The 17,087-nt window shown below is 37.3% G+C and overlaps 1 protein-coding gene across 4 annotated transcripts in view; it reads right to left on the bottom strand.

Moving 5' to 3' along the window:
• Positions 1-17,087, bottom strand: part of KCNQ1 (potassium voltage-gated channel subfamily Q member 1) — a 369,368-nt gene that overhangs the window by 242,245 nt on the left and 110,036 nt on the right. Inside the window, exons 9-13 of one of the 4 annotated variants that reach the window (XM_087746748.1) lie at positions 15,730-15,852; positions 14,583-14,724; positions 13,257-13,283; positions 10,905-10,970; positions 7,496-7,616 (exon numbers count right to left, since the gene is read on the bottom strand). In XM_087746748.1, the coding sequence (XP_087602874.1) occupies positions 7,496-7,616; positions 10,905-10,970; positions 13,257-13,283; positions 14,583-14,724; positions 15,730-15,852 (479 nt within the window). The remainder of the gene's footprint in view (positions 1-7,495; positions 7,617-10,904; positions 10,971-13,256; positions 13,284-14,582; positions 14,725-15,729; positions 15,853-17,087) is intronic. The other 3 variants (XM_087746749.1, XM_087746750.1, XM_009462968.2) reach the window with 3 other exon arrangements.

Genomic DNA, 17,087 nt, shown 5'->3' on the forward strand with positions numbered 1-17,087 from the left:
AGCACCAGTATATGATAGCACTTCCCTCTTCGAAAAATACATAGATAGAAAGTTAAAATAAAAGGAGAGGTGAAATTGCAAACTCTAGGTTCCTGCCTGAATTTTTCATCTGTTCACTCTCGAAGCTTGTGAAATACAAGTCTGTTACTGCATTTTTGCTAATATTAAGAACACAGCACAGCAATGCTGCATTCAGCTCGATGGAGCGCTACAGCCTGTCTTTTACAAGATCAAAGGAGATGATCTAATTATCCCTTCTGGTCTTCAGATCTATAGATGTAAACTACACACTCTATCTAATCTATGAAAAAAGCAACCACCCACCATAGTACACAAGAACTTCTCCCTAAAGATAAAAGGGATAAGTAACCACATGGGACAGATGTTAGCCACATTACTTATTGCACTGTCGGAAGCAGCTCAGTTGCTAAAGTGTTGATGGTGAAATAAGACACCATGAAGATGTGCTGAAGACTTGGGCAGATCTCAGGTAATCCATCTATAAAAACAAAGATTATAAGTAACTGACTATTATCAGGGAAGACACAATCAGTCAACTTCAGTCAACTCTGTGGCAGACATCGGATGCAGAACACAGAAACAGTTTGTGTGCTGGGATCCCGCCTATTAGATATCATACAAACACAGAACAACAACAGTCCCCAGCTCAAAAAGCTTCCAATCTAGGTGTAGGATGGCAGATTAAATACGTACAGACAGACAGATGCAACAGCACCTGGAAACAAGGCATCCCATTTGTCTCAGCACAGCAGTGGTTACAGTACTCTTCAGGTACAGGGAAGATTTTACAGTGATTTTGGATCAGGGCAGCTGCACTCAAAAACGCACAACACTGGTACTATTAGCTCATTGCTACAGTGGGAATGCCATAGCTATTCTGGCAGTGCTTCCAGTTGGTATCAATACCCATAAGCCAGAAACAAAGTTCTTATAAAGTATGATGAACATACTAAAATAACCATTTGCCTTTCAACATTTAAGAGGCAAGTTTGCTTATGTCCTGCTCTACTACCACCACCTAGCTCTTGAGCTGCAGACAAGCTTTGCAGCCTCCTAAAACTAGGACTACCTAGCGCACTAAATAAATTTAACTTAAATCAGAGACGCTCCGAGTCCTTTTTGATGACTATACTGCATTGATCATTGCTTACTTAAGGGATTAGCCATATTTAGGACTGGATTGCCATGGCTCTTTTCCCCTCCCATGCAACCTGCAACGAGAAACCAGAATGAGGTGACGCCACTGAAATCATTACAGTGTCTCGTTTACCACGGTTCTGGAGTTTCCTTCTGAAAAAGGAACTTTCCCGATTGACACTTCATATCCTCAAGTGGCTCAAAGCAGCTGAATAGATGAGAAAAATCAGATTCCCGATACGTCCAGAGTTCTAGGGTTGATTTCTACAGCCAAGTTTATGGTTAATTTGTAATGAAAACACAGGATATAATGATGCTTTTCCACACCAAAGGGAATAACTCGGGGAAGCAGTCCTCCCCTTTTTTAGCAAACTATTAAACCAGCAGTGATTGTAGGCAGCATACCTAAGGGAGCTTGACGACATACTGAAACGTGCTGAATGAAAAAGGGATGCTGCCCAGTGTACAGCAAGTACTGAAGACTTTCCTGTTGCAAGTTAAGTAAATTACTGGAATAACAGCACATAACAGTAACCACCGATGTTTGAACATTAAGCTCTGGTCTTAACTCAGGCACGTTCTTACATACAGTTGCTATCACTGCTATTCTTCTGACGTGCCCTGTCATTAACGATAAAATGGGCCCCATGCAAATTGTGGTTTAAATATTGTTAGCAGGGTTTCAGAGAGAATTCTTGTGACAGCAGAAGTCAGCCGTTACATCTGGCCACTCGAGAGTGAAAAAGAAATATTTGCTCAGACTTCAGAGGGTCATTTTGGTATAGAAGAGGAAGATAAAAGCAGGAATCTTCTACAATATGAGCTAGCAAATCAAAGCAAATAGGGATTCCACTCAGTGATAATCCAACAGAAAAGAGACAGTTTTAAAACACATTCAGCACTATTTGCTTTAGGCAATGTGGTTATATCTCATGCCAACAGATTATATGCCGGTAATTAAAACATAGAACACTTAATGAAAATCTTAAAGGAAAAAGAAAGAACATATAATTTCTAAGAAAAGCCAGTGGTAACTGCAGCACCATGGACACTGCACTTGGTGTTTACCAGCACACTTTATTTTGATTATTTCAATTATATTTCAAAGTGTTCAAAAGCATTCATTTCAATCATTCAGAAAGATCCACTTGTTATCACTTCCTCTTAATCTGGAAATTATTAAAAAGCACTGAATTTGTTTGCTTAATTATTCCATCTATTGTGCTGTTTAACAAAGCTGGGTTTATTTTTAAAAACACCTCCACCATTGGAGCCTCCCATTTACTCCTAATACAATGCCTAAAAGGCTCTCTACCACACCTGAGATGCTGACGGAGATAGTAGAGAAGATAAAGCTGATGTCACCACACAGAATTTTTTCAGGATGGAAATACATTAACAACAAGAAGAAAGTGCCTTTTGTTTTTGATCTAATGCTTTTATTTTAGTGTAAGCCTACTGTATTACACCTAAGATCACAGCAGTATGCCATTGCAAGAAAGCCTCCATTGAAAAATTATATTACATGTATACTGACAAAACCAATCCTTAACTAATGAAATGTATTTTCATCACCCCAATAAAGAGGCACATGAAACGTGGGGAAGAGTCATTAAAACATCAAGAATTATTTTGACCATACAGCAACTGCTTTCAGCAAGAAACACATTCCCTGAAGGCAGCTGGATCCACAGTAATTCTTTCAAAAAACATTAGAGAGAAAGATGTATATGAAGTAATACCATAGTCACAATTTAAAGATCAAGAATTTTGCCAGCAATTTGCATAGTTAGAGAGTACCTTGGTTTAGTCTTATAACAGCAAGTACTTGTTTGGTATGATACTCAAGGTGACAGAACTAGGTATAAGTTGTTCAAGGGGTCTCCCCAGTTTCTTTAAACTTTGCGAAAAATCAAGCTACTTTATATATAAAAGGAGTTTAAATACAGTATCCAGAGATGACCTTTGATTGATGTTTCAATTTCTGCAGTAAATTTACAATACATTTAGAGCTAGTATTTCCCTAAAAGATTATTCTTATTAAGAAGCAGGAAGAAATACCAAACATCTATACATCAGAACTGATTAAACAAACCACTGTCTAATGAGCTGCTGAACCCCAAGAATGGGAAACTATAGAATACATATATATATATATATATACACACACTTATTTTTGATTCAGTAGCATTTCTGAAAGATCCACGGAGAATGCAGAGCTCTTCAAACTTCTTTGAAGAGGTGAGAAATATTTATATAAAGATACATTAGACAGTTCTTCATTATTTTCTTCTCTCCTTTTTTCAGCTCAATTCCATCTACCACTTCTCCCTCTTCCTCCCATTTGTATGCTTAGATGCTTGGTTAATTTCTTTTGCTACTTCAGCTAATGCCAAATGTAAAGTTAAAAAATTAAAGAAATTAAACAATTATATGAACACAGGGAAAGAACCTCTGGTAGCTGAGGCTCAGCTACGAGTAGCATCGATTTTCCACTGCTTTAAAATGCAAATAGAACAAAAGACCCAATGCAGTGAAACAGGGAACAGGAGACAATATGGGAACACGCTGATTAGAAAGAAAGAAACAGTGAGAAGTCCAAAGGAGAGGTGTGGTATTGCTACAGTCTAGTTTCTTATTTCACTTTTACAACAGAACAGACCACAACAATCATTAAACAAACCACTGAAGAGCCAAGTCTTATCTCAAACATAGTGTGTACTGCATTCTTCAAACTGTTACACTTCATTTTATAGGCGAGATCCGTAACAGCTGATTACACAGACTGCTCTGCTTGAACCTGCATCTTCTGCTTATAAGACTTCTCACGTAGAAGGAAAAGTGCAGTCACTCTTCCATGCACTGCTATCTTACTCTATATTTCTGCATGCACCTGCTGCAAATCTGTTTTTTTCTATGACATTTTAATCACTTTCCTGTTTGAACATCAGGTCTCAAAGTGCTTCTATTATTATTTCTGTTTCCTCGAAGTGGTAGTGACAAATAATTAACTGGAACAGTAATCTTTCCACATGAAAGGTTTCCCATTTCTAATTCCACAGAAACAGGGCTACATTTAGTACAATGTTTATTTCAAAACAGATTTAAAATACAGCCAGAAGTATGTCCTGCAAAAAAACCTACACCTGCATCTTTTATTATTAGACACAAAAACAGTCCTATTAAATTCAGTGAGAATATGCACCTACATTTACAAAAAGAGAATAATTTTTGCATAAACAAGCAGGGCACTGAAATTCAATTTAAAGGGGACTTTAGGCCTAGAAGCCTAAAGCCCGTTGTCATAAGGGCTGAAAGATGGCATTTTCTTTCCATGACCTAATGCAAGTGAGGAAACAAACTTAGCCTCATTCTTTTTTTAAGCCACAACGATACCAAGCGTTTGCCTCTCAGTAACACAGTAGGCACCCCACACTTCTGTCAGATTTAGAGTACCTGTCAAAAGGAAATATTTTTCATACTGTCAACTAAAAGTCACTTCCCGGTTGCATGTCTTCAACTAACTACGTAATATTTATTCATGTATTTATGACTTTAAAAAATTAATGTTTATTCTGGAGTCACCTTTCTGTGGGTTATGGATAAGCCAATTCATATGTTGCAATAAATATATAATTGACCAGGAAACAGTTCTATGAATCCCAAATCCAAGCATCCTTAGATCAAGTGGTTTATATTATGCTTCCACTTCAGAAACTGTCTTCATGCTTCTGATCCTCTGATAGATTATGAATTGCTTTTAAGACCTGAAACTAGAGATATTTGCACTGAATTTGACTTTTCCATACTAATTTGTTTTCATAGCTGGTGCTGTATTTTTGTTAAGTACTAGGGTTTAGACTTGCATATGGTTGCTTATTTCCTTATCAACAAATCTGGAGCGATCATACTGTATATACGATGGCTTTAAGGAAATAAAATGCTTCACAACTGCGGACATCAGAACAAAATAATTCATCCTATATTCTCTCAGGCACAGCATAACTTTCAAGCCTGAATTAAAAACACACACAGACACGGATCTGAAATGACTAACCACTTTTATAATAAAAGAAAATTAGTATGTGGCTCTGCACACAGAGATGTATCTATTGCATAATTCTAAATTCGATCCTTAATTCTATGCCCACATGTCTAACTTGCAGGTCCTACTAACGTGTAACGAGCTCATAAATATTTGTTCCCTAGGACTTTGAAATGAAGAATGAAAAAGAAGTATTTGTCTAAATAATTCATTGAAATTGACTGGTCTTCAGCATCCAGCAACACAGGTACCCAGTGAAACACAGTACAGCAGCTTGCTTTTCAACAGCCTCAAATGCAGGCAGAATGCACAACCCAACAGTAAAACAAACATTAGAATACTTTTCGTTTCAAAATATTTGGGAATATCTGTTACCTGAACGCCAATACTCCAACTGACATTACAAAACACAGAGTTTTCACTAACTTTTTGCCAAACCCTAGTATCTATAGGCTGGTCAGCATTGTTTCAGGCCTTTTAATAAACTGCATACAAAATAAATGCACTTCTAAGTGAACAGGTCTCAGGCTCTACAACATTTGGGCACCCATGCTTCAGAGAGACACATTTCAATTAATATTTTATCCAGTTTTGCATTTAATCCAATTTATCCAGTTTTGAATCTAAAACCAAAGTCTTAAAAGAAACAATGATTTCCATTTTCTTCCACCCTAGCAGAAACTCAATTCAAGTCATATATGAGGACATGTTTTGTACCATCCCATCACTCACAACCTAGAGCAATCTAGGAAGATTTCAACAAAGGTTACAACCAAAAACGAAGGAAGTAAAAGAGAAATATATAAGTTACTAAAAGACTAGGGTGTTTATTTGGTAAGGTTCTTCAGCTGATACACATTTTCTGTATCCTAAGGCCTCCCACAGGTAGTTCAGAGAAAAAAAAAAAAAAAAATCTCAGCTGTTACACAAGTTGGACTTAAAAGTGATGGAGCACCTTATTATTTGAAATGTATCAATGAAGGTGACAATGAGAAATAACTAAATCATTCCCAAACCCAAAAAAGATAATGAAAACTCCTAGCACCAAAGCTTATTTCTCAAAGAAAGCCTGCAACGTTGCGGTAAATTAAAGTTTAAAAAAAGCTATGCAAAGGAAACTTCTAGATCTGATTTTGCTGCTCCGTTGTTCTTGTCTAGGGCTTGATAAAATTTATTACTTCCTCCTTCAGCTTGCACCACCAAGAAATCTTCCAGAATAGAAGTCTCCTAAATCCTCTGCCTACAAACATATGTACATTTAGATGATTCAGCTGAAAATGCAAGTCCTTTTGTTTGAGGGCAGGGAAGACAGCCCCCAAACCTACTTTTTTTTTAAAAAATGCCCTTCTGAAGTGGCTATAAAAAGTACGTTTGTGCTTCTCTGCTATTTACACTGTATAGGAAGAAAGCCTGAAAATTGGCAGCAGGCATTTCTGCATGTTTTGTACCTCAGAAATACAAGTATGCCAAGAATTTTCATCTGTGGTTTCAGTGCAGAAATCCTCAGATTTCTAGGAATAGGAGGGGAAAAAATTGTCTCACTCCTCTGCTAGGGGACACATTGTCACACATCTACTATGGTAAATAATAAGCATTTGTTAGGAGTTTGAATTAAACAATGACAGAAGTTTGTTTTTTTTTTTTTTTTTTTTAAGGCATTTGAATAAAAATGTTTTGCAAGTCTCAATTTTTTAGAATAATCTGAGAACCTGGAGATAACATTTTAGCATAGAAGACGTGTGGAAAAATCTTCTCTTAGAAAGAAAAAACCAACAAAATAAAAAATACAGGCCTGTTTCAGACTATTTTTATGTACCACAAAGCAGTAATAAAGATCAAAACAGATCTTTTCTTCCAATGCAGATCATCATTTGACCATTAGAGAAGGTGCTGCTGAAATGGAAAGGCTGGTATTTCATAGAAGTAGTATTTAAAAATTTGCACTTTACAGCTATTCCACTGTAAAATGGTGGAAGGAATAATATAATTCTCAACAGGCAAGTACTCCCACACATTGTCTCCATGTGAAAATCTTGAGGCTATCAACCACCAGCTGCCCTCTAGAGACATTAGCTAAAAACTAAAGCCTCGTGTCACAGCCAAGTGAACTTTTCTTTAGGTCAACACGAAGATTTACTGGCACTCAGAACAGTATACACCAACTTCAAGGTAAAAAGAGTTTGACGCAAATATCTGAGATAGCCCTATCAGCTCCATATTTCAGCTCCTCCCACCTGAATTGGCTTCTCTTGCCTAAGTCAACTAATGCACAGTTCAATAGCCTTGACTTACTGCGAGATGTGAGTTATTGGGGTCAACAGTGTCTCACCCTCCAGGTCAAGCTCATCGGCAAAGCTGTTGGTCCTGATGAAGGGTCCTGTGTTCACATCTAAAAACGTCGGGCTTTTTTTCACTGTGAGGGAACATGCAGATAACAGTTAAAGCAATAGCATTTGGCTTTTTCAAGAAAGGTCTACCATTCATTTGCTCTCTGAAATACTGTACATTTTCACAGACTATTGAAAACAGAAGTTACTACAAAAAAAAATTGCATACATTGCAGAGTTCGTGAAAAGTGAAACTTTAAGTCGTCTTTTACCCGAAGAATTTTAACTTCTGCTGAAGACTTAAAGCTAATATTTTTTTTTTTGTCCATACTCCTCATACACTAGACTGTAGAGTATCTATATAACAAGCAGCTTCATGCATTATAAAACTTATTGTACAACTGAGCCACACCATGGACCACCGCTCTACAGCAACAGTGCATGAGTGCAATTCAATGACAAGATCAATTCCTTTTTATACCACCTCTACTTCGTGTTTTAGTTTATAATACCAATTTCTGGGGTGTAATTACTGCGACTAAAATCAAGAAACCAGGCCTAGATCGACAAAGGAGCCCAGGCATTTTCACGGTGAGCAGTCAGCTCCTGTCACGCACTGTCTGAGCTGGTCTACTGGTTCCTGGTCCCTCTCACACTTAGGCACAAGGATGCCTCATCTTTGAGCCCAGATGTGAGACAGGTGGCAAGATGTTCAGTTCATCCAAGATGAGGTCCTTAGTGGGAAGGCCGTTTCACAAAACTTCAGATATTGAAAGATCCTAGTGGCAGAGTTACTTGTATACCAACACTTCCATGCATCCAAAAAATTAGGCAGAGTATTACAGACTTCATTTTTAAACTCAGGCTCTTAAATTCTGCCAGACTCTAACACTAAGAACCCTAAGTGTTTTTTCCAGCATGGTCCTAACATTTGTTAGAGAAGGCAAAAAATTTGCATATAAATAAAACCACTATTGTATTTATACATGACTGTAAATGAATTTTATAGAGAATAAAAACAACAAGTAAAATTCTGTAGAAATCATAAGTAGATTGTGACACCTTCATAGAAATCTTTATCTGTGCAACTGGCTGGATCATTCAATGAAATAATTATAATGTTGTAATTTATGAAGTCTCTACTGTATTAAATAAAATACTTTATAACAGTAAATAATGCCCTGCCAAAATGCAACATGAAAGCTAAAGGAATACAGCAGAAACAGCTAACTTTAGTGTAGCTGAATTTAATGAGAATAGAAGTGGGGATATCAGGAAACAAATTTTTTTTAACAGGCAACCATTTTACTCAAGCAAGTAGATATCTTCATATGGCAGAAATGGATTTGAACTTTTACAAATAATCAGAAGAGAAAATGTTATTATATCATCAGGCACATGGCCATTCAAAATTACAATGGGAAAGTCTGCTCTCCAGAAATTGTAACAGGAGAGGAAGACCCGTGAAATCACGCGTGGCGGGGAAGAGACAACTGCTAGCAGATACAATTATTAAAAGCAGGAGCCACTTCCAGCACTTAAAAATGAAAATTCCATAGTAAGTTTTAGCAAATGTTAGCTTCTTATTTTTGGTTTTAGTATCATGTTATTTAATCACTTTGCTGTAGCCATCATCCAAGGTAGTGGCTGTGAAACAAGCAAAATAATTCCAGATTCAGATATGCAGCAAAATGTCTTTAAAACAGACTCCTTTTGGCTTTCACTAATTTTCATTGTTCTCATTTCTACAAGATACAAATGAAACTTTTGTAGTTTCTAGGAAAGGAGGACTCGCAGCCTTTTTAGTTTTCCTGATGACAAGTGATAAAACTGCTGAACCTAAAACCACGTAAAGTGTTTGCTGAACACTCACTGAATGGTGCTTAGGAGAGAGACAATACACACAGTACACAAGTGGATTTGCAGAAAGCAGCTGTTCTTGGATCATTCACAGTTATTGCTTTTCAGTTTCATGGGAGGGGAGGGGAGTGGCACAATGAAAAAGGAACAAGAAGTCAAGACTGTACCTCAGCCTATTTGAAAGTGCTGTTATCTGAGAATACAGAGATGAAGAGCGGTTTAATATGAGGCAAACATGGTATCTCCCTCCCTCTTTTTATTTTAAAATTTTCTAAGATCGTAACCAAAAATCAGTCTGTTCTGGTGACCGGTGCAGCCCTCTGCTCTTTATGCTCTCATTCTTAAATGTATATTGCTGCTTCCAACGTGAAGGAGGAACCACTTCAGAACACTACCATGCAACCTGCTTGCACAGAGAGGAGGGACCAAAAAAAGAACATGACATTAATGAGAGCTTCCCTGCCACAAAGTGCCTTGAAACAACGCTCAAGCAGAGCACCAGGGAGCATATGCCGCCACAGCATATTTTATTTATAGAAATAAATTCATAGCCATTTGCCTTTGAAGGAGTCTTTCTCACACAGCAGTGTTAAAAAAAAGTATGTTAAAAAAAGACACTAAATTTCTAAATAAGTAGGCTAAAGAAAAAAAATAAAGGAAGCTTTAGAAACTCATTTTCAATGGATAATGAGTGAAAAGAAACAGGAAACGTGTAGCAAGGGATATTTACTATAATTCAGGAGTTCCCAAGCTTTATATTTTCTTTTTTTGATGGGTAGCAGCAGCAACTATGGTAATAGGCATGACTATCCAACTGATAATGTTGAGCCAAGTACTACTTTGAAATGGCAGAAAATACACTCCCCACAATATGAGAACCCCTGCTTTAAAACAGAAATTTTGAACTTTCTGGAAACAGTCAAGGCCAGGTTGGACAGGGCTCTGATCAACCTGATCTAGTTGAAGATATCCCTGTTCATTGCAAGGGGGTTGGACTAGGTGACCTTTAAAGGTCCCTTCCAACCCAAACCATTCTATGATTCTATGAACTTTCAATCGAGGATTATAATCACAATAACAAGAATTTACTGATGGATTTTCTATATTACCAACACAACAATTTTATACACAATATGACATGTAAGCAGATGCTTTTCTGGTAGTGGAGTATTTGGGTAGTACGACAGAAAATATTTTACGCTTTCTCTTTTGCAAGAACAGACAAAAAATTTAAAATGCTTTAAAGTATTTTTCATGGAAACTCTGAGTTTTAATTAATGCATTTAGAAAATACCTCTGGTCTGCAGAAAATTTCTTTTTTTTTTTTTATTTAAACATTTGCAATTTATAACCTGAACAACCTTCCAAACTCAAAATTCTACTGACATGCCTATGCTTTCTTTAAAAAACAGCACGATAATTTTCTGTGCTACAGCAGGCAACTCCAGACAGAGCATTGCAAAGATTTAGTAATTAACAAAGGTGATGGAGCAATGAAATATTATGAGCTTTACCTGGAGAGGAAGGAGTGCTGGGAGACTGCTGGTCTGCGGAAAATGATGGCCAGGAGCGCTGACAATCTGAGTCAGAGTAAAGATGCACATAAAATAAAGAGAGATGGGGCGGGGGAGAGTAAAAAAGCTCCAGACAGGCAGCTGAGGAGATGTAGACATACCTACAATATAGTATGTTGTACCTGACATCTTTAAGAACAAAATAAAAAATACTGTGGAAAAGAGTTGGTACGAAACTCTTCTAGTGTGCATTGCATGTTAGCAGAATATTAAATCACCTCTAGTGGAGGCATCGTTGTCTCTTCAAACCCATTTTTCAGGACAGTGTCACCTGCTGCAAGATATTTCTCCCTACATACCAGTCCCATTTTGAGGAAAGTAATCTCTATGTTTGCCCCTTCATTCCTGACTTTAGGGTTTCCTCAAGTGATTCCCTTTCCAAAGTGTACAACCTCACAGGGGTCAGACCCCTCTTGCTCTGGTTCACGGTGTAGCTAGCTCCTGGTCACATTTCAGTGCTGTCAGGTGGACAGACCAGTACTGCCACCCACATTAGAAGCTGCCTGACACATCCCATAAAAAAGCATATCAAGCTGCCCGCATCAACCATTTAAGCCAAGTGTCTGCCTCAATTCTTGGGGAAAAGTTTCAGGCAAGCAAGAGGAGTCGATGACAAGAAAGAGATTCAGCAAAACATAACGTTTATGCTATGTTTAGTTCTTTTGTATAGTGTTATCCTTTTAATAACTATTTCATTAAGAAATGCCTGTGGACTCACACACTGGGACAGAGTGATATTTTTCAGAAGTGTTGCCTTACTTTTACTCAGAGAGAAAAACTCTCAAAATATAAATGTATTAGAGTTAAAAAAATCTGAAAAAAACCTCATTTTGCAAGTGTTCCGTCCATGCTAGGCACGCTCCAGCCATGCCTCTTGGGTCTTTGCTGAACTGATGATGCCAGGAGAAAGGAGGAGGGGAGAAAAGGAGGTGAAAATCTCTGCTTGCACAAGGATACTGGCAGGGAAGCCAGATGGGGGATCCAGGAGCGTGAAGACTTTAATATAAGTGTGCAGCCCAAAGAGAGAACCAAAATTTACTGAATATGAGAAAGCAGCATATGGATATGTAACTAGAGGCTTTCTGAGGACCAAATTAAAGCTGAATGAGCACCATTTATTCTTGTACTTTCTAATTTCTTGTTTCTGAGCTTTTGATTTGGCAGCTTCAGTTTTCTGTGTAGGTAATCTTATTCATAGTAAGTACAAATACACTCTCTCCTCTATTTCTTTGAGTCACTGTGAGAACAGTGTTAGATAACCTCCCAGGTCTACCGAGCTCACGCTGCCTGGCTAGGAAATAGAAACTGAACCTATGGTGGCTGCCAAAGCTCCTCTGGTATTTCCCCAAGATGAAGGCATTTCTTGTTCATGTAGAACAGGTGACTTCACAGCTCTTGCTGCTCTCCTGAGCTTATAGCACCGCGCTCAGCCCCAACAGAGCTGCGCCGCTTAGAATACAAGAGAAAAGTGGAAACTGGAAAATGGGCAAATCAAGGATTGGTCAGGGGGTCACCTGTGTTCCACGTGGGTTCAGAGGAGGAACTGAACCTTGTATTTTCAGACAATTTAATCCAAGCCTGAGCATCCTTGCACTCGATCACTGAAAAGAAGCCTCTATTGTCTTTAGTGGATGTAGAGCAGACAACTTAGAGGTGGCTCACAGCACTCTCACTAAATCACAGAGGTTTTTTGCTCAGACCTAGCTCTAATCCTAGAGTCTTTGGGGAACACTCAATTGTTAAGAAAGTGCCTAAGAAAGCACATTAGAAACATCACAGGACTACATGGCTGCTTAAGTGATCACAGAATCCAGATGAACAGTAAAATAAATTATTTAATTTATGGGTCCCCATCTGTTAACAAATATCTACAGAGCATTTTTACAGGAACAGGTGCATGCACTTCAGAATGCAAAATATTGGTGGTCAAAACTGGAAGTTTTTCTTCCATCCCAATGTGTTTGTTTAGAAATTAATTCTCAGCTATATGCTCAGATAACTACTGGATGAATTATACTTTATTTATATGTAGATTATCTTTTTCTATTCGTTATATATACATGAGCAGTTTTTCTCAATGATAAATGAGTGCTCACTTTTCTCTTTGTAATGAAACTGTGGGTGCAATTGTGATTACAAGTGTGAGAATGTACATTTTTGTCTGCCTAGGTCTCCTTGGCTGCAAAAGATTTCTTAGAAACTATACAGCACTAGACACACATGAAAAGCACTGCAAACATTACATTGTCATAAGCTGGCATGCCATAGATAGAATTATTTTCCTCAACTTACCAAGCAATTTTAACATTCCTGTTTGTCCTGTATACTTGTAACAGTTTAGAGAGAGCAGAACACAGATAAAAAAGAAAAAAAAGATAAGTGTCAGAAGAAATTGGAGAAAATCCTTTTATTGAAAGCTATAGAGCTGATTTTTGAAGTGGCAGTAGTAGGCTGCCTGCAAATCATATTGTCCTTTAACCAGCTTAGAAACTTAGTGATAAAAGGTGGGACTTCACAAATCTAAGCATTTGTACAGTTCATTCACTGAATTGTTTTTAAGAAAAGTATCTGTACTCAAAGCCTGAGACACAGACTAAACTTAGTACTTGTCCACCTTTTAACAGCTATGTCATTTCTACCACCAGATACAATTCACAATCATACCTTAACAGAGGCCAAGAAAGAGTGGAGAAGCATGGATGTTACAGAACAAGACAAGACAGAAGCGAACCAAAAATGTACATGGAAGGTGAGACCTTCTGCTTGAATTAAAATATGCCTGCTGCCAGCCCACATTGCTATCTTATTTTTAAGGTCATTAAATTTCATCAGGTCAGCAAAATTTTTGAGGAGAGAAAACATAAGTACTTAAGGTATCTATAATCAATAAAACACACCTTAAAAACCAAACCTCATTCTTGCTGCCAAAATTTGAGCAATACACATTAAAAGCTTCTAATAAAAGTACATTTGTAAAAAAGCCACATTGTAAATTCAGAGTTATTTTGGAAGTTCATTACAGCTAAAGCAACTATAACTAAGCTATTAATTATAAGGTGACTATCAAAGTCCTTTCTTCTTTTCCTCATACTGTACCATTTTGTACAGTGACAGTTAATACAGATGGAACCACATTTATCTTAAGTACTTCTGCTTTCAAAATTTGATTCACAGCCTACTCCACTGAGCAGATGGTAGGAGCACATGATGGTTTCAAGTAGCAGACTATGTTCAGTGCAGCCAAGATGTGTCAATCCTTTTTGGTTGAGGTATAATAGTAACACATCTTGCGTAAATTTCACATGGAAAAGCTGACAGCTAATCCCTGTAGTTTCAATCAAATGCAGAATTGGGGAATGTGTGCACCAGTCTCAGAGACAGTACCTCTTCTGGCAGGTAGAAATGACAAATCTTAGTTTGTCTGCAGCGGAGCATGCTTATTAACGGAATGGTTGAATCTTATCCAGAGAAGCCAGCAAAGTCAAAAAGCAAAGAATGAACATGACAAGAGCTTGTTCTGTCCTCATCCTCTCTCCTACAGATATTAAAGAGGACCTGTGTGTAAATCGCTAATAGAAGCCATTACAGTTACTGCCATTTTATAATGGAATTTCTTACCAGAATTTTCATATGGTTCAAAACTGAAATCAGGTTTCCTGTCCTCCGTCACGTGGTCATAAGTGATGTGTGGAACAGTCAACATCCTGTCTGGGGAAGAAGGCCCATTGTCCTTGTCTAACTTAAATTTCTTCTTTTTAACCTAAAAATACACATAACATTAAATTACTCAAACCAAGCCACATTTAGTTGTCTCTTCAGTAATGTCTTCAATAATAATGCAGTCCCCAATGAGCAATAACCAGTCAAAAGAGTGCCTGACCAATTACATTTTCATGATGCTACACTGTGCGTTTCTCAGTATGATTGCCTCCCATTCCGCCAAAACTGGCTAATCACTAGAATTCTGCACATTGCCATTAGCAAATCCCTTGCCTGCAGTAAAAAATCTGCTAGCTCTGTGACAGTTTATATAAATCAAACTATTCTAGAATATCTTTACCATTTTATGGATGCAATAAATCATACCTTCACAAAAAAGCAAATGGATATATTGCTACTGAACTCAGATGAACCTGGGATACTAGGGAAGATTTTTGCATAACATCCTCTCCTTCCAGCTTGAGACAACTGTGCAATACTCTTACAATTGAGAGGATGAAATATTACATAATGTAAAGATTCTGACAAAGGTATTTTGCTGCTGTTTCTTAAACAAAATTTCTTAACTTATGGAATGAGTTTATATGAAAATACTACAGTATGGAGGCACAAGATGTCTTCACCATAGAAGCTTAAAAAAAGCCACAAAATCAAAAGCTGAGAGAGGCAGCAGCTTGTTTTTTTTAAAAAAAAAAACAATTAAAAGTTACTGTTTTGGAAATAGTAATTTTCTTTTTTTCCTTTGCTTATAGTTTTCCAGACAACAACAATAAGTTACTGATTGATGTGCCTGAGTTAGGTCATTATTGCTCTTTTCCAAACCCATAGATCCATTTAAAAAGTCAAGCTTGAGAACTGAAGCAAATTAAGTTATAGTTTAAAATGTTTGTATACTGAAAATCTCAAAACTGAAATGAAAATAAAACTTTAAAACCAAGTAATAATTTGTAAAACAAACACAACAAATAGCCTCTATAGAGTAAATAAATTCAACCTAATTTAAAAATTTTAAGTTACTATAACAGGAAATGTTAGTTACTGGTACCATCACTGATTTCTTCGGTTTTGGACTGGGTGACAGCAAATGATAATTTCTGGAAGGTTTTCGAATGTATATTTTCCATGTAGAAGAGTCTGGGTTTTCTGCTGCATAGCATCTCCATGCAGTCTAGAACAAATATGTTAAGCAACAGAACAATCAATGCAATCAGATTTGTAGCTATCTGTACTACAAAGTAACTTCCAAGTAGCAGGTTAGTCATTCTTTATTTAATAGTATTCTTGAATTTCCCCACTGGAAACAAACTCAGCATGGTTTAGAATCCTTATTTAGTAAATGGAAGCCACATAGTTTGAACTGGGCAAACCAGAAAGGAAGATCAGTCTTTTCAAGTGTGACTTTTGCTTGCATTAGTAACAAACAAATAAGAAGAGAGAATTCTAGACTGGCCTCAAAAGATTGGGGTTGAATTTCTTGCTCTGCCCTAGTTTCCCCTCTCTGACTTTGAGCATTTTGCCTATTGCATCCTGTGTTTCAGGCTCTTACTCAGAAAACAAAAATTGTTCTTCCTTGCCTCACAAGAGTACTATCAGAAAAAAAAAAAAAAAAAACAAACCAAAACAAACCCCAAACAATTATGATGTGGTCAGTAGGGCTATACTCATATGAAGAAATAAGACTGAGAGCATGAGGGAACAGCACCAATGGTTAACCAGGAGCCAAACCCCAAAACCAATCCTCCCTCCTGCCAACCACCAATGATTAAAGTACTATGTTCTAAGACAAAAAGGAGGAAAAGCAGGACCAGGAAACAAGACCAACCAGAGACAAAACACTACTGCATTCTCTCTTAAATGTGTAAATATATCAGAGTTGATTAGTAATTAATCTCCAGATTAAAAAGGCAGATCCTCACTTACAGACTACACGAAAAAAAGACACACATATACACACGCAAAATCTGAAGTGGGAAAGGCCAGAAAACACTAGATGAAAGACAGAAAGCAAGGCAGAATGACACAGGAAAAGAGACAGCAGCTGGAAAGTAAAGGATCAGACAATCACCATATAATTCCCACCATGGTTAACAGGATACTGGAAGAAACAACTGGCTTCTAGAAGAAAACAACAAGGAATACAGGCAAAAAGTATCACTCATTTCAGCTGTTGTCTTGTCTTGTACTTATTTCACCAACTTCTTGGTTTAAGAATAAACTTTTTGTAAGTTATTTGTAGAGCACTTATTAAATTGGACCTTTAGAAGTTTGAGACTATTACTAAATCATAATTATCACTATTAAGAATGGGCAGTCAGTAACTCATTATCTGTCCTCCACTCCTCCTTAACATTTCAGATGGAGCCAAGTACAACATTCTGGACATGCAATCTCAGGCTTCCCAAT

This window comes from Nipponia nippon, unplaced genomic scaffold (assembly GCF_047370975.1).
Source record: "Nipponia nippon isolate SJK-2023a ecotype South Korea unplaced genomic scaffold, ASM4737097v1 scaffold_10, whole genome shotgun sequence".
Lineage (NCBI taxonomy): Eukaryota > Metazoa > Chordata > Aves > Pelecaniformes > Threskiornithidae > Nipponia > Nipponia nippon.